General features: G+C 39.4%; 1 protein-coding gene across 4 annotated transcripts in view; it reads left to right on the forward strand.

The window, feature by feature from the left end:
* pdcd6ip (programmed cell death 6 interacting protein) overlaps positions 1-19988 on the forward strand; it is a 77575-nt gene extending 57587 nt beyond the window's left edge. For 2 of the 4 annotated variants that reach the window (XM_080193678.1, XM_080193679.1), the window contains exons 11-19: positions 256-367; positions 3306-3475; positions 5469-5717; positions 7578-7712; positions 8532-8626; positions 9355-9484; positions 11752-11811; positions 16242-16438; positions 19269-19988. In XM_080193678.1, coding sequence (XP_080049804.1) covers positions 256-367; positions 3306-3475; positions 5469-5717; positions 7578-7712; positions 8532-8626; positions 9355-9484; positions 11752-11811; positions 16242-16438; positions 19269-19440 — 1320 coding nt within the window. In that variant the 3' untranslated portion in view covers positions 19441-19988. The remainder of the gene's footprint in view (positions 1-255; positions 368-3305; positions 3476-5468; positions 5718-7577; positions 7713-8531; positions 8627-9354; positions 9485-11751; positions 11812-16241; positions 16439-19268) is intronic. The other 2 variants (XM_080193680.1, XM_080193681.1) reach the window with 1 other exon arrangement.
* Positions 19989-25959: the final 5971 nt, after the last annotated feature.

A 25959-nucleotide genomic window follows, 5' to 3' on the forward strand; every position in this document is an offset into this window, starting at 1 on the left:
GTTAATTAGTATGCATAAACTTTTTTAATGTTCTGTAAAAATAAATGGGGTTTGTGTTGCAAGATAGCCTCATCAAATAACCCACTTGCACTTTTTGTTGGTTTAATGTAACTTGAACAGTTTAATTTCCCCCATTGTAATAGCTGACAAAGGAATCTTGTTTCCTTTCCAAAAATAATTTGTAGCCTTTTGTGGCTCATAGAACGGTGCTTGCTGCAGTACTAAATTTTATATTGGAGTTTTTTTTATCTTTAGGCACTGAAAGTACTTGATCAAGAGGAAGTCACTGATAATGAACTGAAAGCAAAATTTAAAGAGCGGTGGAAAAGGACGCCTTCAAGTGAACTGTACAAACCTCTAAGAACAGGTAAGAAAACATCCTCAAGTAACATTTTTAATTTTAAATCTGTTCCAGCGTGCCCGTAACAATGTTTAACATTTACTGCTGGAGTTTCTGCCCTTTAGAGTTTAGCTGTTGAAACTGATCTTCCCTCCCTAAATTTGCTATTTGTGGGCTCTGACAGTACTTGCATGGTCACTGATAATATAACACTGGTTCCTCGTAAAATTAGGGGGCTGTATGCATTTTCTTACTCTACAATAAGTTTACAGTAGGCCCATTCTGGAGGAAATGCCATGATTCAAGACTTTGGATGTCTTTGGGTTGTCTCTTGAGCGTGGAAGTGTTGAAAATCACTACACATGTTTGTTTACAGCACCATTTGTAAATTTCTATGGTTACCACTGCATTGTTTTACACATGAATGAAATTAAAAATATCTCCCATTTATACATGAAGCCTAATGATGACCAGACTTAAAACTAACTAAATGTTTTGATTTTTATGACTGACCACAATGCTGTTTTGGGGCAAGGGTGGCCATAAAGCTGAAGTGCAATCCAATAACAAAACTGAAGAAATTAAAATAAGACATCAGATAGGTCAGTAATATGTGCTGGTTAGGTGCATTGATCCGAACAGGTGCCAGCTTGTGGTGACTAGAGGAATTTCACAGATCTTCATTTCCGTGTTAATGTAAGCCTTACTTGTGACTAATAAGTTTTGCTTCTTTACTTTTTAGTATCTGATCATTCGCATTGCTACACCATCCTATGCAGTTTGTGTTTGATATTTTTCACAGCAACATTTTCTGATGATGTATCTTTTACCTCTTGATCCTTGAAAATGTTCATCCCAGTGAAGTCACACAGCATATCCTTCTTAGACTTAAATTGATGCTTTTTAAAATTATAGACATTGCTGTAAATTGAAATTATCCTTCACCTAATCTGTATGTTTTGCACAATTGCCGTCTGATATTAATATTAAAACAGAAGTAAAATTCTGTGGTTGTTGAAAATCTGAAATAAAAACAGGCAGTGCTGGAAATACTCAGCAGGTCAGGCAGCATTTGGAGAAAAAAACAGGTTAAAGGATTGCTGCCACTTGAGAGCCAAAACAGAAAGGAAGCAAGGTTGAGAAAACATGCAAGGAAAACAAAACAAAATCTTGGCACAAATTAGTTGCTCAGCTCCGTGTTGAGTCCAGAAGGCTACCGAGTGCTAACATAGTAGATGCCACTCCAATATGTAATCAACAATGTATGTGGGCAATGACTTGGAAAGCAATCTCTTGGTGCTCAATGAGATTACAGACCTGTTAACTTACCAATGTCAAAGCAATGTTAAACAGGACTTGCTGTCTTCAAAATTATAGCGATACACGTAAATCACTATTTCAACTGGAGGGAATTCTTCAGTCTTGGATGGTGATGGCGGAGGTTGTAAAAGGGTAGATGTTACACCGCGTGTTCTTGCATGGGAAGGTCTCGTTAGGAGGACTGGGAAGCATGTGTTCCAAACAGTTTCCTCTCCCCTCCTCTCAGAAGTCTGAGGGCACTTCGAAACACCCTGGTCCACTCGTCAGTTACCCCCATACCCTATCTGCACGGATGCTGCATTACCTACTTAGTTTTCGAGCATTTTCAGTTTATATTTATTTTAAAAGTAAAGTCTACAATCAACAGAAAAACATTAATGAGGCACAGTGGCTAGCACTGCTGCCTCAGCTCCAGGGACCCAGGTTCAATTCCAGACTCGGGTCACTGTGCGGAGTTTGCATGTTCTCCCTATGTCTGCATGGGTTCCTCCGGGTGTTCTGGTTTCCTTCCACATTCCAAAGATGTGCAAGTTAGGTGGATTGGCCGTGCTAAAGTGACCCTCGTTTCAGGGGGATTTGCAAGGTAAATAATGTGGGGTTACAGGAATAGGGCCTGGGTGGGATTGTGGTTGGTGCAGACTCGATGGACTGAATGGCGGCCTTCTACACTGTAGACATTCTATGATTTCTATGATAAGACATGGCTATTATTAATTTGAAAAAAAGAGGAGTTTAAAATTTACATTTGTATGACATAAAGCTAGTTAACCGAGCAGATTCCCTCATCAGACACGAGATTTCTGTTGCTGTCCTCATTAAGCCTTCAATGCTAATCTAACACAATTTTCTTATCCACTATCTATTAAAGTAGTGCATTGTTTTGCTCAGTGAATTGTTGAGTGCATACACCTTAAATCTCCCCTATGATTTTAAGTTGGCCAAAAGGTTTTTAAATTTCCGTTGGCTGCTCATTTTCTCTACTGATCAAACTGATAGCTACTTAAGAATGTGGTTTCCTTTTTGTCTTCCATAATCCACAAATGACTTTGTCTTCATTATACCCTGTGCCTACAGCTGGAACTTTTTATCTGTATGTTCGAGTTACCTTCCTTGAACTTGATTTCCCTTTTGATGGGAAAATACATACTGAATTGCCTTCAAGTAATCATGTGCAATAACATTCAAATTAATCAAAAGCTTCAGTACTTCTGAAATGTCTAGAAAGCTTCTTCAGGCACTTGTCACTGCCAGATTGAGTAGAAATTTTTTGGACTAGCAAATCTTTCACCATTACAATCTTTATATCTCCACTTTATCAATGCTACCATAGTGAGTGAATTTCAAGATATTTTGAATCAAATCCTGTGAGAGTATTCTGGCCATTGTGTTGAAATCCTGGTATTGGTGCCAAACCTGACTCATTAATTCCACATCCTCAAAACCTAGTTTGACTCGCCTATCGCTGGCTTAATGCTCTTGGTTTTTAACTTTTTTTTGGCTATCTGCATTGTGGGTGTTGCTTCTTTAGTTTGTCAGTTGGAGAAAGAAGTCTACTAAGTGGTTTTGGGGTGAACCAAACAAACAGACTTTACTACTCTGAAAAGATGATGCTGAAAATTTGAAATAATTGTGTTCTTTTTCAAAGAGGGAGCTAATTTCAAAAATACTCTGGACCGAGCCATCCAAGCAGATAAGGTGGTCAGAGACCGTTATGCATCTCATAGAGAAATTATTTCACTGCTCTGTAAACCTGAAGCAGAGTTGAATGCTGCCATACCGTCTGGAAATCCTACCAAGTCCCTTCAAGGCAGTGAGGTAAAGTAAGACCTGCTGTTAGCCCTCAATCCTCATGTTTTGAGAGCAAAAATATGCCATAAAATGGAAATGAGAATGTAGAGTTGTGTAACCTGTTAGCAGATTTTTTCCTCTTCCAGTTCCTTGCATAAGTAAAGTTTTTTTGTTGGTGCTTTAAATGTTAAATGGCTGCTATTCCTGTGAACATTGACAATTTCAGGTGGCTATTTAATTCTTGGATAATCACATTAAAATGCCCAAGATTCACACTGGAATACTGACAATTTTAGAACCCCATTCTCTCAAAGAACAAAGAAAATTACAGCACAGTTACAGACCCTTCCTTCAGCCCTCCAAGCCTGCACCAACTGCTGCCTGACTGAACTATATCCCTCTATTCTCATCCTATTCATGTTTTTGTCAAGATGCCCCTTAAGTGTCACTATCATATCTGCTCCACTACCTCCCTTGGAGGCATGTTCCAGGCACCCACCACCTTCAGTGTAAAAAAAAACAAACTTGCCTCGTATATTTCCTTTAAACCTTGCCCCTCACGCCTTAAACCTATGCCTTTTTTTTAAGGGTGTAATTGACTCTGACACCCTAAAAAAAAGCTTCTTATAATCATGGAGACTTCTATCAGGTTGCCCCTCAACCTCTGTTATTCCAGTGAGTACGAACCAAGTTTCTCCAACCTCCTCTTATAGCTAATGTCCTCCATGCCAGGCAACATCCTGGTAAATCTTTTCTGCACTCTCTCCAAAGCCTCCGCATCCTTCTGTAGTGTGGCAACCAGAATTGAACACTATATTTCAAGTGCAGCCTAAGTAAGATTCTAATAAAGCTGCAACATGACTTGACAATTTTGAAACTCGATTCCCTGGCTGATGAAGTTAAGCATGCCGTATGCCTTCTTGCCTACCTTCTCCCCTGCGTTGCCACTTTCAGTCACCTGTTACCTGTATACCCAGATCCCTTTGCCTAAAAATACTCTTAAGGATTCTGCCATTTACTGTATATTCCTATATGTATTATACCTTCCAAAATGCATTACCTCACATTAGCTCAGATTAAACTTCATCTGCCATTTCTCCGCCCAAGTATCCAACCAATCTATGTCCTGCTCTAACCTCTGACGGTCCTCATCACTATTTGCAAATCCACCCATTTTTGTGTCATTCACAAGCTTACTAGTCAAACCAATTACTTTTCCTAAAAATCACTTATATATTACAAACAGCAAAGGTTCCAGTACTGATTGTAATATATATCAGTCTCTTCTTGGTTGATGTGGGTTACCTAACCACAGAAACGTAAATAAACTTAGGGTCCTTACTGGCTATGCATCTGAGCTTCTCAGTACTACGGAGTTAACAGTATTTTAGCCCTGTCTTTGATCTATGAAGCTATGGAATGAAATGAAAATGTATTTTTAATTTATTAATTGAATTGTTGACAGTATAACAAAGGAAGTGTTCATTTCTTCACCTGTAGTTGCTCTGCAAACAGTTTGAGCAGCTTCAGATGTGGGACTGGAGTTGCGTCTTGACCAGAACTGGTAGGGGTGACCGGTCCTTTACCTGAAGTCTAAAGTGGACCATTTGGCTTTTTGCTACAATACGGCTTTTATGGTGACTTCTTTCCACGTGTGGTGTGAACCTATGTATTCTCACCTTTCCCACATGGTATGATTTCTGCACGTGCGCAGGTTCACCTTTGGCAATTTTGCTCCTTGAGAGATTTTGCAGCAATGGAACCCCCGCAATTGATGGGAGTTGACGGTTTGAAAACTTTGAAATCAAAATGTTATTCTGTATTTTTGGTTTGGCTGACTTTGAAACTGTACCTGTCTTTTTTTTCTGTGTAAGCTGAATGTCTGGAAATGAATTGACTTTGGATTGCTTCATCAGAACAGTTTCATATGCAGGGAAAAGCATTGTTTTGTTTATAATAGCTTAAAGACGTTGAATTATTTGAACTACTTTTGACAGTTGACTTCCCTGATGTTCTTTAGGTTGTTATGCTCCTGAAGACACTTCTCGCTTCTTTAAGTGAAGTCAAGAAGGAGAGAGAAACTCTTGAGAATGACATCAAGTCATTACAGTTTGACATGACAAATAAGTTTCTGACAGCATTGGCTCAGGATGGTGCCATAAATGAGGAGGCTATCTCGGTGGCTGAACTTGATCATTTTTATGGAGGTCACACCGAGAGTGTGCAACAAAATCTGAAAAAGCAGGAGGAGTTGCTTGCTAAAATTCAGGTAATTTAAACTGTACATGTTATAGAATATGATTTTATGAGAATGGCTACAGCAAACATCCAAGTCATTTGGCCTGTAAAGGTCCGTGCCATTTCTGCACAAGCAGTTTAGTTAATCCCATTCCCATATATTTTTCCTGCAGCTGTACATTTTTTTTCTCTTCAGGTGCTCACCTTTCAAAAGTCACAATTGAAAACGTTTCCACCACGCTTTCAGGCGGTGCATTCTATAAAGTGTTAATGCTGGCACAAAAATAATTAAGAGCTAATGGAGTGTTGACCTTTACTTCAAGATGATTGTAATAAGTGGTAGTAGCTACATTATAACCTTATAGGACGCTGGTTAAATACCACCTATTGTACTGCATTCGGCTCTGTGTACCATAACTTGGGAAAGATATATTAGTCTTTAAGGGATGCAGTGCGGATTCACCAGAATTGAATCTGTTTTCCTGTGAGTTATGGAATTAAGATGCAGTTCAACCATGATTTAATTCAGTGGTGGAACATGATCAAGAGAATTTTGGCCTTCCTCTGTTCCTATTTAAAATAAAGCTTGGCAGACTGTTTTAAGAACTCGAATACTCTACTCCAAAATAAAATTATATGTGGGACAAATTTAACATGTGAATTAAGTGAAGGTAATTGATTTAAATTAGTCCAACAGAACTTGAGTTTTACTATAAAAAGAGACATTGGGTGGAATTCTCCCATTCTGCTCGTCATGGGTTTCGTGGCTGCTCAGAGGGGAGAATCTAGCTGGAGCCAAAAGATTGGAAACCTGTCAGCATAACAATAGGTTGCAATTCTCCCAGAGTCAGTTACCTTGCTGCCTGTTGGCATGTGTGTCATTTTGCATTCGTTTGCATCTCATAAATATTAAAATCACTGATTGCTGGAGTCTTCCCATGTCTTCCAATCTTGTGTTAAGCCAGTTGGAAATCGCATCAACCTTAAACCTATTTGAAAAAAATTGGTGTGCACAAGGCACACTTCAGTTTACTTGAGACCAAGGAGGAGTGCAACAGACGTGGCTTACCTGCCATTGTAGTGCAGTCCTCCTGTGCTGAGTGCCACATTGCTTGGGCAGAGATTTGTGTCCTTTGGCTCTATACCAATATTGTTTATAGGTACAGCATGTCTTGTAGGACTTACACACCCTCCACTTGCATCCTCTGCTGACATTGCTTTACAACATCAGCCACAAGATTAACAGCTTCCCAGATAATATTCCCAATTTTCCTCAGAGTCAACCACATTGACCCGGAGTTACACGTAGGTCAAAGCGGTAAGTATGGCAGATTTTGTTCCCTAAAGGACATTAATGAACTAGATGGGTTTTTCCAATAATCGATAATGATTTCATGGTCATCAGTAGCTTCTTAGTTCCAGGTACTTTTTAATTGAAATGAAATTACCAGCTTTTATTGCAGGATTCAAACCCACTTCCCAGAACTTTAGCTGAATTTCTGGATTAATAGTCTAGCAATAACACCACTAGCCTATTGCCTTCCAATAATCTTCTGCAAACTAGAATGCCATTAGTGGTATAAAACAAGAACTTTAAACATGTAAACAGGGCTTAAAAAATGTGCTGCCATGATCTAGTCCTTTGTTCCTGCTTTGTTTTTTAAAAAAAATTGACAATACATTTTAAAGGTAGCCATGATGTGGAGATGTCACTATTAGATGAGCATGGGCACAGTAAGAAATCTCACAACACCAAGTTAAAGGCCAACAGGTTTATTTGGTATCGTGAGCTTTCAGAGCACTTCTCCTTCATCATCTGATGTCATTTAGTACAGCAGAACTTGAGTTTTACTATCAAAAAGCTTTATAGACTTGCATCTGTTTTGCCTAGGCTGCTCATGAGGAATTTTCAAAGTCAACACAGTCAAGCACAGATGCGAATCAGAGGGAGGAAATTCTTAAAAAGTTAGCAGCAGGACATGATCAGTTTGTTGAACTTGTTAATAACTTGAAAGAAGGAACAAAGGTGAGTTTTTTGTTGTTCGTTTTCTTGTATTACATCATAGTCATTAAACACTTCACAGAGTGAACTTGTCATTTTAAAACTTACATCAGTATTGAATTTGCACAGCATTTGAAAGTTTTTAGTTCAAACATTTTCAAGCGGTGATTTAACACAATCTTAACTGGAAATTTTGACTGTTGTATTACATGTCTTGTATTTTTAACTTTCTGTTGTAAAAGGCAAGATTGGCTTGCGTAAGACATTATCATAAAATGTAGTGGTAGAAAACCTGTTTATGGTTTTATAGTTCAAAAAAACAAAGCTAACCCAAGAAGATATGGAGGTGCAAAAATGATCCAAACTTGTGTGGCGCAAATGTGCCCTTTCAAGGGTTCAGAGGACACCATTTAATAACAGGAAATTAGAAGAATCTTTGAGCCCTGAAGCATTTTTTTATAAATGTTGAATAATCTACAGATAAGGAGCATCTGTTTAGACACTTCAAACATTGAACAGAATGTTTCAAAAAAACTTACCTGACCATAGGAGATCTTCACTGATGTGCAATGGCAGAAACCATCCATGAGGGGCACAGCCTTCAGTTTAACTAGTTTCCAAAGCAGATTTCAAATATGCAACAGTTAGTGCACAGAGACCCGAAATCCCATTTCAAATCAGCACAGACTTAACTGTCAACTCTTGTAGAATTTTTCTACTTTCATATATATTTGCAACCATGAGTAACTGTCAGTGAATTTGTAGTGGCAACATTGCTATGACAAGATTAGGGCGGCTGTCAGTGTATTGTCGTAATAGTTTGTATAAATATCTCCTTTGTAGTTCTACAATGGATTTACTGAAATTCTCCTGAAATTCCAAACAAAATGTTCTGACATTGTGTTTGCTCGCAAGACTGAAAGAGATGAACTTTTAAAGTAAGTGATTTTTGTATATTCCTACAACAGTCATAGAATCCTAGAATCCCTACAGTGGAGAAGGAGGCCATTTGGACCACCAAGACGGTACCAAAACTCACCCAGGGTCTACCCCTGTAACCTAACATTTAGCCTGCTAATCCCCTTAACCTATATACCTTCGGACACTGAGGGTAATCTAGCTTGGCCATCCTGCACTACTTTGGCGGGAACCGGAGCACCTGGTTAGCAGTTCATACCTAACAAACCTAATTGAATCTTTTATGGAACTAACTGTAGTAGTGGACAGTGGAGCTAACTGCAGTAGTATTCAGAGGTAGGTCTATGGATTTAGGACAAAAACAAGTGTATGGTAGCTCAAGTATTGATTCTAAATCTGAGATTGATTTTTTTTTTTTCGCTGCACTAGGATATTGAGCCCAAGTAGGTAGATGAAGTTAAATTGCAGATCAGCCAAGGTCCAACTGAATGGTAGAATAGGCTTAACAAGCTGAATGGCTACACTTTTCCAGCGGTGCTAGTGAGTTGTCAACACCCTCATTCTATTGCCAGTCACAATGGATGAAGCCCCTTTAAAACATTTGTTTATCAGATGTTAGAGATGGTGCACACAACTATTTCCACTATATCCGAATCATCTATAGTTTTGTGGTTATCAACGTTGCAGAACTCTGTGAACACAAAGGAAAGCTTAAATATTAAGATTTATAATTTTATTGCCCTTTTAGGGATTTACAACAAAGCATAGCTAGAGAACCCAGTGCGCCTAATATTCCAGCAGCACCTGCGTACCAGTCTGCTGCTTCTGTTGGAGGAACCACACCTGCTGTTCCAACTCCTGCACCCAGAAGTGTATTTGTAAGTATACTAATCAAAATCCTTATGATCAATCTTTTGAGACCTTAAAGTAACTGCAAGTATGTAAACTCTTATATGGAGCAAAGGTAAATATTGGGGAAGAAAGTTTTGGCTCCATTATGCTGTTTGTTTTTGGTGTACTTTGTCCAAAGTCAACATTACCCAAGCAAGATTGTGGCACTTGAAGGCCAAATTAGATTCAGTTAAAAATGAATTTACAGCATCTTTTATGGCAGCATAAAAACATTGCACTGGTTGCAGGCTCTGATCATTTAAGATAGTCATCACTCAATACAATAATCATTATCTGGAGTTTTTCCTCATTGCAGTCAAGAGGGGCGAGCAGGCTGGGGGTTGGGAGGGGCTCCAAAATGCATAATTTACATGGCCTCTTTTTGGACGCACAGACACTTTTAAGCATTTTTTTTTCACATTTACTAAAGAATTGATTATTGTCCCCACAATAACGAGAAATTGATTCTGCCTCAGTTTGTCATTGTCAGTCGTTTTAAAATTAGGTTATTTAAGATTGTAATTTGACACTGATTAAAGTGCTGTATAATTTTATGATAGATTAATTTTTGCCTGCATTACAGAAACCACCAAATTAGACTCATGTAGTCAAATGAACTTCTGGCACTCTGTCCTTCAGAGTCTGCCAGAGTGGGGCCAAATCCAGCTTGCCCGAGCGCAGTGCTGAATGGGCCACTGTGATCCATCGGTAGGGAGATTAACGCATGCGCACTGGGCCATCTCCTGTTGCTGGGCTCTGAACAACCTCTTCTCCTTGATGGCCAGCTGGTTTCCTCCCTAACTCCCCCATTGATCCCTAATGCACCACCCAAGGAGCGCCCCCCACCTGCCTCCAGCCTCCCAGAGGGGCTTCAGTGGCCTCTGTCTCCACCAGCGAGGCCATCATGCCTGGTGCCTGTTGATGGGACCAGCTTTAATCCTTGCTGGAGGAAACCTGTCCCAGCGGGGGATAAAACATTAGCGGGAAGATCGCACGCTATTTCAGGGCGATTCTCCCAGCCCGTTGTGCTGCTCGAGTTGACATTAGCGGAGGCCGTTCTATGGGTGAGTCTTCAAGACTAAGATTTCCTAATTAATCAGCTCCACGCCAGAAATGAGCGCTGAGCTGTATACAATATGGAAAATTTCCATTTATATTAGCAGGCCTGGAACTGAACTCTCTGGGTCTGCTAGCAACCCCCCCCTCCCAAATCCCTGTTTGCCACCCCCAGCCAGGAGTGCTTCAGTGTAAAGAGGGGTGCCCCTTGGGCAGTGCCAGAATACTAGGTTGCCATTGCCCAAGGGCAAACTGGCACTGCCTGTTGGGCATTGGGGCCTATTTGGGGAGTGGTAAGTAAGGTGGGGGAGATGACTGGGAAAGGGGTGTTTGGAGTGGAGCGAGGGGTCACATCAGGGCTGGCCTGGTCTGGGGTTGGTGTGATCAGAGTGGGGAGGTGGGGGCTACATCGGGGCTGACTTGAAGAGGTGTGGGTGGCCAATGAACTGGTTGGGTGGTGAGTCAGAAGGCCAACAATCAAGAAGCCAGTAATTGGGGGATTCACTGCGCATGCGCTGATCTCTTCGATGACAGATGGCCTGCTCAGTGCTATGGTGCAGGCCTCTTAGGCAGGATGAGGCTCTGCCACAGATTTCCAGAGGGAATCATGCTGATGCCCTTTGTGTTGGAGAATCGTTCTGGAAATCATGCTGAAAAGACCAATGGGATTTACTCCCATTTTCTGTATGTTGGGAAATTAGTATTTTTTTGGGGCGAATCCTGCCTTTATGTCTGGTTTTCTCACTGCAATCCCATTGTATCAAAGATTATCTTTATTAACTGGAACATGACTGTAATATCACTACCTAGCTTTTAGTTGTTTTGTGAGCCTCTTCCCAAATTGTATTTTTAGTCGAAATTTAATTTGACATAAAGTTGACTGTGATGTTAATTTGTCCTTAGATTAAGTACTTGTCCATTTTGACCAATACGATCAAATTTTTGATTCTACATGTCCATCGTACAGTGTAATTTATTGGTTTGACTGCAAATATTATTTGTGTATGTTTTGACATCAGAATAATTTTACATATCTCACTAATGGTACATGGAACATGGAGGCAAAACACCCTAAACTCTGGTTATGTCCAGCAACTATTTGTACCGGCAGCCTCATGAAGTTTTTGCTTGCATGTTATAGTATCTTTGTCTTGTAACGTTCCTCTTTAGTCCCATTTAAAGTTATTCTTTTTTCCAGCCATCGAAACCTCAACCTCCTGAACATGCCGTACCTTCTTCCACTGGTGGTTGTGAAAATGTAGTTCTTCTTTATAGTTTATTTTAAAACATGTATTTTGTTGTGTATGTGTGGTAGTATAAGGGTTTGTGACGAATCATGATCCACATGATTGGGCTTGAAAGATGAGAAATTATTTTAATATTCCTAGATTTAAAAACATTTCTCCTAATTTGTACAAAAAGTGCAGTAATTCATTTTCTGGAGAATGCACCAGATAGCTTTTATTCATAGTTCAGTAACAATGGATACTGTTAGATGAACAGTTTTTATGAACAGAAATAAAATATTGGAAATACATAACAGGTGAATCAGCAACTGAAAAGGAAAATTAGGTTGTCTAACACTTCAGAAACAATACAGCGAGATTAGAGAAGCCTTTGTCTTGGTTGATAAGACAAAGGAGGGAAAAATGGCTAAAAAGCCAAGAATACGCTGTTAATTGCTTCAAAGGAAAAACAAATTGGCTTATAATTCTACTGATGGATATTAAAATGCTGAAAAATGTATGTGCAGTATGTATGTTCGCTTTGAACAGATACATGAAAGAAAAAATTTGAAAGCTGTATTTCTTGATACAGGTCTAGAATTGTTGCCATTATTATTTGAGGTAAAGCTTGCCATGTTTGCAAGTTCCAGTTTTTTTATTATTAATAGCAGTAGTACAATGTCAATGGCCTCAAAGTGACAAAGAGAAAGAAGCAGAATGTGAATAGCCATTTAGTGCGAGAATATACCAGGAATATTGGGGAGACAGCTTGGGTGTGAAGTTTTTGAGGTTAGTGTTTAGACCAGAGAATTGACACTTCAAGAACTCAAATTGTCTTGAAGTTTTTTTGAAAAGAATATGAAAAGTACAGCGGCCGAAAGTACTGTACAGGGCCAATGACCTCCAAATTAATTCACATTTACCTTACTTTAGCCCATGATTTCTATCATTTTTTTCTGTCTTGCCCTTGTTAAGTCTCTTCCCCCTTTGTGTCAACCAGTCATGCCATCTTTTCTTTTATCCTTTCATAGATACTTTGTCCACTTACTCTCCCCATCACTGCAAGTCCCTATCATTGTTGCTACTCTGCTGTTCTACTTTACTACCAGTTTTCAGGTTTAAATCTCAGTTTCTAGAATGAAGCTTCTCTGCCTTTTTGTACTCTCCAAAGGCCACATCAAGTCAGCTGTCGTAATATGTATACGAATAACAACTCCCTTTCTCGCTCATTTGCCATCCAGATTATCAACTGACGATTAATCTCACCAATTTCCTTCCCTGTATTATTCACTTTACCAGTCATGGCCATTTTGGAATCTGTCAATAGGCGAACAATCTTCTCTGCAATCCACCAGAATGCATGTTCATGCATGAACAAGGCCTTTGCTGTGCACAACCTTCGTGTGACTCATTGTATTTGACATGCTGGCTTTGACTGCAGCATGGCTCATGGGTAGTGATTGTAAGACACAGGAGCAGATGTAGATTATTTGGTCTATCAATACTGCTCTGCCATTCAATGAGATCATGATTGATCTGATCTGATAATCACCAATGCTACTTTTTTGCCTTGTTCCCATAACCCTTGATTTCCTTGCTGATTAAAAATCTACATCAGCCTTGAACATAATGACGCAGCCTCTACATCCCCTGCGATAAGAATTCCACACAGTAACTATCCTCAGAAGAAATTTCTTCTCATCTTTGTCTTAAATGGGTGACCTCCTTACTCTGAGATTATGCCTTCTAGCCCTAAGCCCTCTCTCAGCATCTACCCTGTCAAGCCCCCTGTTTTTATGCTGCACGATTTAATTCTATATGTCTCAGTAAGGTCACCTCTTATTTTTCTAAACTCCAATGAGTATGGGCCCACTGTACTCAAACTCTCATAAGAAAGTCCCTCCATACCTGGCTCAACCTAGTGAACCTACAACACAGGACTACGTGCATCTTAAAACAGTGGAAGCACCAATGATACTGAAGGATCCTGGAACCAACAGATCCAGTCAGCTTTACAGTTCTGTCACATCCTAGACATGATTGGTGTTGGGCAATAAATCAACCAGTGGGACGTCTTGTCTCTAAAAGCATTCCATCCTTAATGGTGGTAGGTCACAAATGGTTACAGTAAATTTCCATAACTCACTCCTATCTGACGATGTGGAAAATTGTTCAGGATGCCCTGTCCTTATAAAGCAGGACAAATCCAATTTGGCTAAATACAAGTCAATCAACACTCTTATCAGCAACTGGAAGGTGTTGCTGACAAGTGCTATCAAGTGGCACTTGTGCGCCAATGATTTGCTCAACGATTTTGAGTCTGGGTTCTGCCCGAGCTACTTGGCTCCAGACCTTATTATAACCTGGATCCAAAACTGAACAAAAGAGGTGAATTCCAGAAGGAGTAAAACCTGCCCCTGACATCAAGACAGCATTTGAGTGTGGCATCAAAGAGCCCTAGTAAAATTGAAATAACAATTCATCTCTCATCTCTCTTTGTCTCTTTGTTCTCTATCCGCTCAACAGCGGAAACAGTCTCTTACTTGAGCTGATACATGGCAAGTAACACTTGTGCAACACAGTGCAAGCTATGACCAGTTTCAACAAGACAGAATCTAACCATCTTCCTTGACATTGAATGTCATTACTGTTGCTGAATCTGAGTTACCATTGAGCAGAATCTGAATTGAACCAGCCATATGTGACTGAGTGCAAATAAGAAGCTGGGAATTGTATGCAAATAACCCACCTCCTGACTCCTTAAAGGTTGTCTACCTCTAGAGAAGAATCATGTAACACTCTTCACTTGCCATGATGAGTGCAGCTGAACAACATTCCAGAAACTCAACAGCATCCAGGACGATGAAGCCTATTTGGTCAGCATCCCATTCGTTATTGTGGTACAATGGCAGCAGTGTGTACTATATATAAGAGACACTGCAGCAATGCACCAGGGCTCCTATGACAGCACTTTCCAAACCCATGAATTGGAGGACACAGATGCAAGGGAACACAACTATCCGTCATCGCCCTCCAAGCTATATACAACCCTGACTTGGAACTATATCATCATTTCTTAAGCGTTGATGGATCAATATGTGGAACACTCACTTCCTAATAGCATAGTGGGGTCTAACCAGTCCGGATGGACTGCAGTGGTTCAAGAAGGTGGCTTACTCCCACCTCCTGGCAGCAATTTAGGGATGGACAATAATGTTGACTGTGACAGCAATGCCCAGACCCCATGAATGAATAAAAACTTCATCACAGTAAAGGCCTTAGGTTTCGTGCACTCCAAGGACTGCTCTTTACTTGCTCACATTCTCTCACATGTCATTGCTGCTGTTCTTGGGTTGGTATGAAATACTGGGCCCCAAACCTGCACAATTTTCTATGTAATTCCTGGTTTCATTCCCTATTCCAAATTTCTGACCACCACCAGCCTCCCCTCCCCCCTGCCCAATCCACCCACAACCAGGTCCCATCCTCAACCTTTATTTCCAGACTTATCTCTCCCTCACTACCTGAGCCCCCAATCCTCCAGCACCCCATCCCAATGTTCTGTCCTCTAGTCTGTTCATACACTTTCAGTTAAACTTAAATCCACATTTTCCTCGCTTTGTGTTTCTTTTCCCTTTGTCGTCTGGTTCCGTTTGCTGTTTGTCTTGGGTAACATAATGAAATGGAGAGGGGGCATTACCACGATGTGGAATTTAAAAATTTAAGTTCTCTCAAGCTCCCTCTGCATGAGATTCATGCCAATTTTTGAAAACCACAGAATGCATGTTAATTGAGACTGTTTGTTTCACAGGCTCTAACGCTCACCATATTACTAATCCACACACACACAACAAAAGTATCCAATAATTAATGTGTAAAATACTGCCATTTTGTTGTGCAGGGATGCAGACTATTTTCCTTTCTGCTTGGTGTAAACTGGTTTGGTTATTGCAACATGAAACCTACATTGGAGAGCTTTGAAATGGTTCTGTATTACAATGCATGCTTGTGTCCAACTTTGCTACTTTAATTATTATTTTGATAACAAAAGTCCTCTTTATATTGTAGCAATTTGAATTGCACCCATCAACAGTACTAAATAAGTTTTCTTAAATTATTCCGATGACAAATGCTCTGGCTAACACTGAATTATGACTACCTGATTTCACCAAATTACTCCGGACACCTATGATTATTTTTCATAAAAATCCTGAAATAATTTATTATAATGAAATTGGACCAAAGTTGGACCACACTGCTTGAGCTAGCTTTAATGTGGTTGGTGGTGTTAATATATTTAGAGAAGATCTAGGGTGGATAGTATGCCAATTACTGATAATATTCTAGCTCTAATACTTTAATAGTAAATGCTTTTTGCATCCGGACAGATAAATGTTAAAATGTCTTTATTTTTAACATTCTCTTCAATCTCATTCCAAGCCCCTTTTCTTTTATCATATAGCAACCTAAACCTCAGCCTCCTGCACGGCCCCCGCCTCCATCGGTTGGATCCAATTTTCCAGCTGCGCCATCAGCTTCAGCTCCTGCAACCACAAGTGCTCCTGTTCCAGCTGCTTCTATGCCTGCTTCCATTGGAGGTACTGGTATGCTGTCACAAGCACAGGGACCTCCATATCCCTCATATCAAGGATATCCTGGGTAAGTTGCGATAGAATTTGCATTGTCAACCTAACTAACTGGAAACTATTTGATTTTTATAAGTAAAAAATTACATAAAAAGGCGAAAACAGTTTGCAAAGCTTAATGATTAAATACTGCCTAATTGAAGAGATTTTGCTTTCCCTCAGTCACTTGAAGTATATTTTGGACATGCTGCCACAAAAGAGAAATAAAATGGAGAATTTTAATTTCCAACTGTAAAACCGGTTTACTGGTGAGGTTTAATAACATTTTATTAAACTAAGTGCAGCTTGTTAATTTAAAACTTAAAAGTAGACCATGTTTGGACCTTCAGCAGCTAACCAATGCCAACATGATATGCGGATCAATTATAAATAGAGACAAATTAATGTAAACTCTTCCCCTGCCGCACCCCCCCCAACCCAAACAATCCAAAAGTGACTCCATGTTGACAAGTGTATTTTATTATAGAAAGAACTTCTATTTACATCATGCCCTCTAATTTCCTTAGTATGTGTCAAACATTTTATACCAGGTGGATCACTTGTTATGTATAGTCACTGTTATGAAGACAAAGAAATGTACTCTGCCAAAAAAAAGACTAAAGAAGCGCTAATTAAATCTTCCATAAGCTACAAGATTTCCAGTATAACTTGCAGCAGTTGAAAATAGCTATTTAACAAGTTGACGTATTTTATTGTGATATCGGGAAAATTTAAGTTCACAAATCATTTAGCTCAATCACTTATCGGCATGCTTCTTTCAGAAGGGCATTGACCAGTGATCTGAAATAAAATTGGAACTTTTAGTGTGATGATATGGGCTAACTTTGCAAGAATATCATAGAATCATAGAAGCTTACAGTGCAGAAAGAGGCTCTTTGGCCCATTGAGTCTGCACCGAACACAATCCCACCCAAGCCCTACCCCCAAATCCCTAATTAAATCTGTGTAACTTTTCCTGTGTACTTGGCCTTCCTTTGGACAGAATACATTTATTTGGCAGCAATAGAGGTATGAGAAGTTTGCAGTGTTTCTAGTATCCAAGTTCAAATAAAAGGAGACAATTTTAAAAAAAAAACTCAATTGGACTCACATTAATACAGTGGCTACATGAATAGGTCAGAGACTAGGAATAATGCAGCGAGTAACTCACCACCTGACTCCCCAAAGCCTATCCACCATCTCCAAGGCACAGGTCAGGAGTGTGATGGAATGCTCCTCACTTGCCTGGATTGTGCAGCTTCAACAACATTCAAGAAGATTGACACCATCCAGGCCAAAGCAACCTGCTTGATTTGGCACACATCTGCAAACATCCACTCCCTCCATCACCGACACTCAATAGCAGCAGTGTGTACTATTTACAAGATGCACTGCAGCAATTCATCAAAGATCCTCAGACAGCATCTTCCAAACGCAGAACAAGTTCCACCTAGAAGGACAAGGGCAGCAGATACATGGAAACCACCACCTACAAGTTCCCCTCCAAGCCACTCACCATCCTGACTTGCAAATATAATCACCATTCCTTTGCAGTCGCTGGATCAGAATACCAGAATTCTCTCCCTAACAGCATTGTGGGTCAACCCACAGAACATGGACTGCAACGATTCAAGAAGACTGCTCATCACCATCTTTTCAAGGGCAACTGGGATGGGCAATAAGTACTGGCCAGCCAATGATGCCTATGTTCCACCAATATATAAAAAAATTAAAGCAAGACGTGGCATAACTTGAGTGATAATGGATCCACTAATTACAATGTGAATTGATATTGTTTGAGGCTTTTTCTGTCCAATATTACATAATTGGCTGTTGGATTGGAAATTTGCATTTAAAATTTCACAAAGTAAACAACGTAATCCTGAATATTCTCAGTCTTTCATGGGATATAGGCATCACTAGCAAGGCCAGTGTTTATTGCCCTTCCCTAATTGCTCTTGAAATGAGTGGCTTGCTCAGTCTTGTCGAAGCCAGTTAAGAGTTAATCATTTTGCTGTGGATCTGGACTTGGGAGTTGGCCAGACCAGATAAGGATAGCAGATTTCCTTCCCCAAAGGATGTTACTGGACCAGATGGACTTTTACAGCAATCAATGATCATTGTCATGGCCTCCATTACTGAGACTAGATTTATATTCCAAACTTAATTAATTGCATTTAACTTCTACCACCTGCAATAGTGGAATTTGAACCCCTGCTCCCAGAGCATCAGGTAGGCTTCTAGGTTACTTGTCCAGTCACATCACCATTCTTCTTCTCCGCACCACCACCACCACCACCACCACCACCACCCCCCGAGATAATGAAGGGATTTTTAAAAATTTGTGATAATGTATTTGTATTTTCCATATAGTTTGCTGTGCATTAGCAGATCATCTTGAATCTTGTTCCTTCTGTTGTCATGTCTTTTTCTCTCATCAAAATGTCTTTGATCTATGTTTAGGAATACAAACCATTTAAACATGAGTACTATGATATAAGAGAATGCTCATGGATTTTAACATGAATATGTTGCAAAAAAAACCCAGCAAAGATATGCATGAGCAAATGTTTAAACAAAAGTCAACTTTTGATTATTCAGGTCTGTGAATCTGTGACAAATTTCAGTCATGACATTTTGAGGGCATTTAATGTAATACATTCTGACCTTGTATAGATCAGAAGTTTGGTCACATTTTCACGTGCTGCATTCGAAAGGATACTTTGGGAGAAGTTCAGAGCAGTGATGCAAGTGTCTGCTGCTGTAGCTTTCCTTTTACATAAAATGTGTTAGATTAAACATCGAATGTCAGGTGATTAAGTTGACTGACCTAGTCTTGTTAAGTTTCATGTTTGATTTTTCAGGTTCTACCCAATGCCGATGCCAATGGCGTATAACCAATATGCCTATGGCCAGTACAACATGCCATACATGTATCAACCTCCAGGACAGCCACCTTTCCCAAGTCCCCAGCAACCTCAACAACCACAGCAACCAGGATACCCGTACCCTCAGCAGCAATTCTACCATCAATAAGAGGCACTGTGTGTTTAAGATTCCATGTTGTGGTTAATTTTTAAATTACCTCAATACTCTTATCTACAGCATTCTCTTAAATATTAATCTGAGGTAAATGCTAATTAAGTTGTACTGTTAAAATCTAAGATTGCACTAAATGTAACTATTTTCAGAAATGGCAAACACTAGGAATAATTTAGCAAATTTGGAAATCTTAACTTTTTTTGCAAAATTGAATATGATATAAACTGCTCATTAGATATGTTTTGTTAAGAGTTTTTTTCCTAATCCAGTTTTGGGAAACGGGCCTGAAATGCTGCACAAATATAAAACAGATTGTGTATGTAGGGTTTTCTTTGAGTGCTACTTTTGCATATTTGCTTCTACTGTATTTGGTTTATGTTATTTCCTATATCCTATTTTGTCTAATCAGGGCCTTGTAAATCTTATGGTAAATTAAGCTATAATTGCATTAAAAATCAAGACTAAAACTCAGTAGTGTTAACATTTATGGGTAAATAAAATCACGGTATATAGTCATTAAAACATTTCACAACAGTCTAGAAGGTAACAAACTTTCATTTCCAAAAATGTGACCATCTCAGACTTGATATTGCTTAAAGGATAATAACTGTAGGAGGAACATTTTGTAGTCAAAATTCTTGTTTCTCAGCTCTTCCAGTTTGGTTTGAACGTGGCTGTGATTTCCCCTACACTGCAGCAGCTTGCTAGCATTCATGAATTGAGTGTATTGCTCAAACTATCCACCTCTCTGAAATTGAAGAAGATCTTGCATTCATTCATACTTTCTGCTCAAGGATATTTCTGACCAGCCTGAATGCACAACTGAAGAAATTGTTTCATAGCAATATGCATTCCTTTTGATTGTTTAGTCAAAGATAGTCATGCATAGAAACAGGCCCTTCAGCCCACGTTGTCCATGCCGCCCTTTATTTGTAAAACCCCAAGTTAATCCCAATTGCCCGCATTTAGCCCATTTCCCTCTAAACCCATCATACCCATGTAACTAAGTGTGTTTTAAAAGACAAAATTGTACCCGCCTCTTCTAATACCTTTGGCAGTTTGTTCCAGACACTCGCCACCCTCTGAAAAATATGTCCCTCTGGACATTTTTATATCTCTCCTCTCTCACCTTAAACCTATGCCCTCTAGTTATAGACTCCCCTACCTTTGGGAAAAGATATTGACTGTCTAGCTGATCTGTGCCCCTTATTATTTTATAGATCTCAAAGATCACCGCTCAGCCTCCTACGCTCCAGAGGAAAAAAGTTTGAGTCTATCCAGCCTGTCCTTATAACTCAATCCATCAAGACCCAGTAGCATCCTAGTAAATCTTTTCTGCACTCTTTCTTGTTTAATAATATCCTTTCTATAATAGGGTGACCAGAATTGAACACAGTATTCCAAACGTGGCCGTACCAATGTTTGTACAACTTCAACAAGACACTCCAACTCCTTTATTCAATGTTCTGACCGATGAAACCAAGCATGCCGAATGCCTTCTTCAACACTCTGTCCACCTGTGACTCCACTTTCAAGGAGCTATGAACATGTACCCCTAGATCTTTGTTCTGTACCTCTCCCCAGTGCCCTACCATTAACTGAGTACGTCCTGCCCTGGTTCAGTCTACCAAAACGCATCACCTCGCATTTGTCTAAATTAAACTCCATCTGCCATTTGTCAGTCCACTGGTCCAATTGACCTTTTAAAGAAAGCAGAAATTAAGCAAGTGTTTTAACTTTTATCTTTCTTTACAACCATTTCTAATACATTGGTATTTCTTATTTTTAAGGACTAAATTAAGATAGTTTGTATTGTTTATCTTTTACAGTTAGTACCTGGAGAGCATTTACAAACATATGAATTAGGAGCCAGTCACTTGACCCCTCAGGTTTCACCTCCATATTTATCAAGAATCTGTCTACCTCTGCCTTAAACATTCAAACACTGCTGCCACTGCCTTTTAAGAAAGGGAGTTCCAAAGACACTTTACCCTTTGAAAGAAAAAATATCATCTCACTATCTTAGTTTTAGACTGTGATGCTTATCTAGATTCTCCAATGAGAAAAAACATCCTCTCCCCAGCCACCCTTTCAAGACCTGTCAGAATCTGTCTTGTTTCAACAAGTCATCTTTTACTCTTCTAAACTCAAGCAGATATAAGCCTTACCTGTCCAATCTTTGTCACAAGATAACCTTCACATTCCTTACATCTTTATAAATCCTCTTAACTATTTTGAATGCACTTGCATCCTTTTATTAAGGAGACCAGTGCTATGCACAGTATTCCAGGTTTGGTCTCATCTGTGTCCAGTAAAACTGACACATCACCTCTCTATATTTGATTGCCCTCACATTAAACAACATTTCTATTAGCTTTCTTAATTACTTGCTGTACCTGCATAATAGCCTTTTGTGATTCATGCATTGAGACCCTGAATCTCAGAACTCTTACAATCTCTCACCATTTGAGATAATGTGCTTTTTTTTATTCTTCCTACCTAAACGGACTATTTCACATTTTCTCTCATTGCTCCATATGGCAGATTTTTGCCTGCTCAATAAACCTTATGTGCTCTTCACAATTTGCTTTCCAACTTTTTTGTTTTATCAACAAATGAAGCAGTCATACCTTTGGTCCATTTGTCCAAGTTTATACAAATTGAGGGGCCAGCACTGATCCCTATGGCCCACCACTCATTGCATCCTGCTAACCAGAAAAGACCCATTCATGCCTACCCTATGTTTCTCATGAGCTAACCAAACTTCTATTCGTGCCAGTATGTTATACCCTAGAGCATAAGCATTTATTTTCCACAGTAAGTTTTGATCTGGCACCTTATCAAATACTTTCTGGAAATCTGAGTACAGTACATCCATTGGTCCTCCTTTATCCACAATCATATGTGATGCCTTCAAAAAATTGGTTGAACGATTTCCTTTACACACAATCATGTTAACTCTGCCTGATTACCTTGAATTTTTCCAAGTACCTTGCCATAATAATAGCTCCCAACGTTTTACCTGTGACAGATGTTAATTGGCTTATAGTTTTCCCGCTTTCGGTCTTGCTCCCTGTTTTTGAAATAAAGGAATTCCATTTGCTATTTTCCAATATGGCAACTTTCCCTGCATCTAGGGAAGTTTGGAAAATTAAGATTAATGCATCAACTATCTTGCTAGCCACTTTTTAAGACTCTCTGATGAAGTCGATCAGGACCTGGGGATTTGTCAGACTTCATCTCCAACAGTTTGCTAAGTACCACTTTCCTGATGGTTATAATTTTCCTGAGTTCCAACTCTTCCAATTCTGATTTATACCTATGTTACTTGTCTCCTCTCTAGTGGAGATTGATACAAAATACCTATTCAGTTTGCCTGCCATCATCTTTTCTGTTAGTAATTTCCTCAGATTCACTTTTGAAAAGATTAATGCTCACTTTGTTATCTTTGTTTATTTGAGTATCTATATAAACTCCTGCTTACTGTCTGTCTTTATATTTTTGGCTAGCTTTCTGTTGTACTCTTAATTTTTCTCTCCTTTATTCTTTTTGTTATTCTTTGCTGACCTTTATATTTTGTTCAATCTTCTGACCTACCTTTTATGCAATTATATATGCTTTTTCTTGAAGTTTGATATTGTCTTAACTTTTTTAGTTAACCATAGATGGTGGGTCCTCCCCTTGGAATTTTTCATTCTCATTAGAATGCATTTACTCTGTTTATTCTGAAATATCCCTTTGTCTGCTACTGCACCGCTATTGACCTTTCCCTTAACAATTTGCCAGTTTAATTTGTCCTGCTTTCGTTCACATGTAATTGCCCTTATTTAAACTTAAAATACTAGTCATAGACCTACTGTTCTCGCTGTCAAACAGAATGCAAAATTCAATCATATTATGATCTGCTACTATGGAGTGTTTTCACTATGGTTACCAATTCATCCCATCTTGTTATCAGTTCTAGTATAGCCTGATTTCTGTTTGACTCCAAAACATGTTTTTCTAAGAAACTATCCCAAAGTATTTTGTGAAGTAATTTAGGCTATCTTTTGCCCATCTGATTTTTTCCAGTCTATATGTAAATTAACCCTCCTCATGATTACCAGTTTGAAGTTTATTTGCAAGGTTTCTCCCAACTGTACAGGCTCTGAGTTTAGCTATTGCAAATTCAGTGCAAATTTTGGAGCATGATTCTGAGGCAGAAACCAGCCTCTAAGTAATTTTGTAGAGGCCAGAAGAAGAGACTGGAAATGCATTAACTACACTAATGAGTTAGGGGGTAACTTCATAGGTTGGAATTGCTCACATTGGGAGTGATAAGGTTTTTATGTGCATCGCTTCCAGTCCTTCCTATCTGACCATTATTTAACACTGATGGTGAATGCCAGAAGCAACATTATTCTGAGTACTTGCATCAAGAAGCACAAAATTAATTGAAGTAAAATGTTTGGAGATGATTTTAGAATAATATCTTTCAATCCTATGAGTGTGACTCTGAAACTGGCCATTAAAACTTTGCAAGCTGTTCCATCTGTGCCAGTATTAATTTTGGTTTACTTTGTATAATCTTGTCAGACTTTGAGCCAAAAGCTGTGTCTGGATAATTGTAAAGAGCCAAGTTTTTGTAGACTGGAAGCATAAACACCTAGAGAAAAGCAACAGTCCTACAGACACTTGAATGCAATGATACAGCATAACACCCACAACATAAGTAAATGATGGTTAGAAAGAGCGTGGGGATTCAACAATTTGTGGACACCAATGGCTTGCATGGTTTCTTCACTGTCAAGATGATCTATGGCTCAAAGACCTACTCTGCTGAGGGTCGAGCATGAAGGAGAGCTCAAGGGTAAGGCGGTCTTGCTGGTGAGAGCATTTTGAAGATCTCCTCAAATTAGACTCTTGTCTTTGACTTGAATGCCATCAACTTCATTCCTTTGTGTACTCCATCCGGCTCAGCATACATCCCAAGAATGAAGAAAATGGCCATAGTCATGCTGTGGTTATTACCCATCAAGAGATATTGCCGACATGATCTTCACTGTTACAAATCCATGAAAAATGCATGGAACATGTACATAACCTCTTTGACCCTGTGAAAGCCTTTGCACTCTTATCAATGATAAAAGCTAATGGGTATCCTCCTTGTTGACCTCAATTTGTTACTATTCACTGGCCTTCTCCACAATGATATGCACACCATGATCTGAACCGATCTGAACCAATCAAACCAACTGTGTCATCGCACCAACCTTCTCCATCTTTCTCACTGCAATGCTACACTTCCATCTCCAGCAAACCACCCACAGGCATGGTGATAATTGCAGATCAGACAATTATTCAACCTACCTTCAATGCAAAATCCAATTTCAGTCATTGAGCTCCAGTATGTAGATGATGCTTGCTCCAAGTCATTGTTTGTTTATTTCTTCTTTGGGCCTTTCATTTAGCATCCAAAAGCTTAGGTCCTCCAACCTCCAACCAGAACAAAACATGTCACCTCTATTAATTAAGATTGCCACACAGTGTTGGAAAATGTGGACCACTTTCCATACCTTGTCTTTGTTCTGAGAGGCTCTCATAGTCGATGAATCATTGTGCCAGCTCAACCTTGGACTGACAAAGAAAAAGAGTATTTGAGGATAAGGAACTTAAACCGTAGAAGTTTTAGGTTTAAACTTTAAAGCTCATAAATTTCAAGGCAGAAGTAATCCTATGTTCCTGTTTGCTTTGGATTTTGGACAACCCACAGCAGGTACCTTAACACCGGAGAAGTACCACCAACATTGCCTTCAAAAGATACACCAATTGCAATGGCAAAAAAGTTGGTCAAACTTCAGCCTCTCCCAAGTCAATATGCCCAGCATGAAGGCACTGATTATTCAAAACCAGCTCCATGAAGCAAGGCATGTTGTTTGTATGCCTGAGACCAGACTCCTGCAGCGACTGCTCTCCTTGGGATTTGGCAGTGGCAGAAGACTCCCAGGAGAAAAGCTGAAATGTTTAGGGGTCCTCATTAGCATCCCTGAAGAGGTCAAATATCCCAAGCCATTCATTGGGGTCCTTGGTATGTGAATGTATAGATTGGGAAGACAAAAGAACTCATTGAGAGACTTCAGGAACACACAGTTGAAATTGAGGTATCATAGAAACATACAAGATCTCCAAATAACCAACACACCTAATCCTCCAAGCAAACTTGCCCACAAGGGGCAGAGAATGCAGATCACATGTTGAACTTGCACTAATTCTGGATTCATTGAACTGGAGTGGAAGCAAATCATCTTCAATCCCTTGGGACTGTGTAAGGAAGAATGATGTAAAGTTGTGATCAGACTGGCTCATTTGTGTCTTGTAACTTTTCAGATCAAATGTTTGTCAATGCAGTTTCTCCTGAACCATTTTTCACTAATTTCATTTTCCTGGTGCTATAATAATTGAAAGCAACTTGGCGCCTTTTTTTAAAAAAAGGACTTTCTGCAGTGTATTTGACACCTTTGTTCTTGCTGGTTT

This window comes from Carcharhinus amblyrhynchos, chromosome 8 (genome assembly GCF_965287045.1).
Source record: "Carcharhinus amblyrhynchos chromosome 8, sCarAmb.v2.hapA, whole genome shotgun sequence".
NCBI lineage: Eukaryota > Metazoa > Chordata > Chondrichthyes > Carcharhiniformes > Carcharhinidae > Carcharhinus > Carcharhinus amblyrhynchos.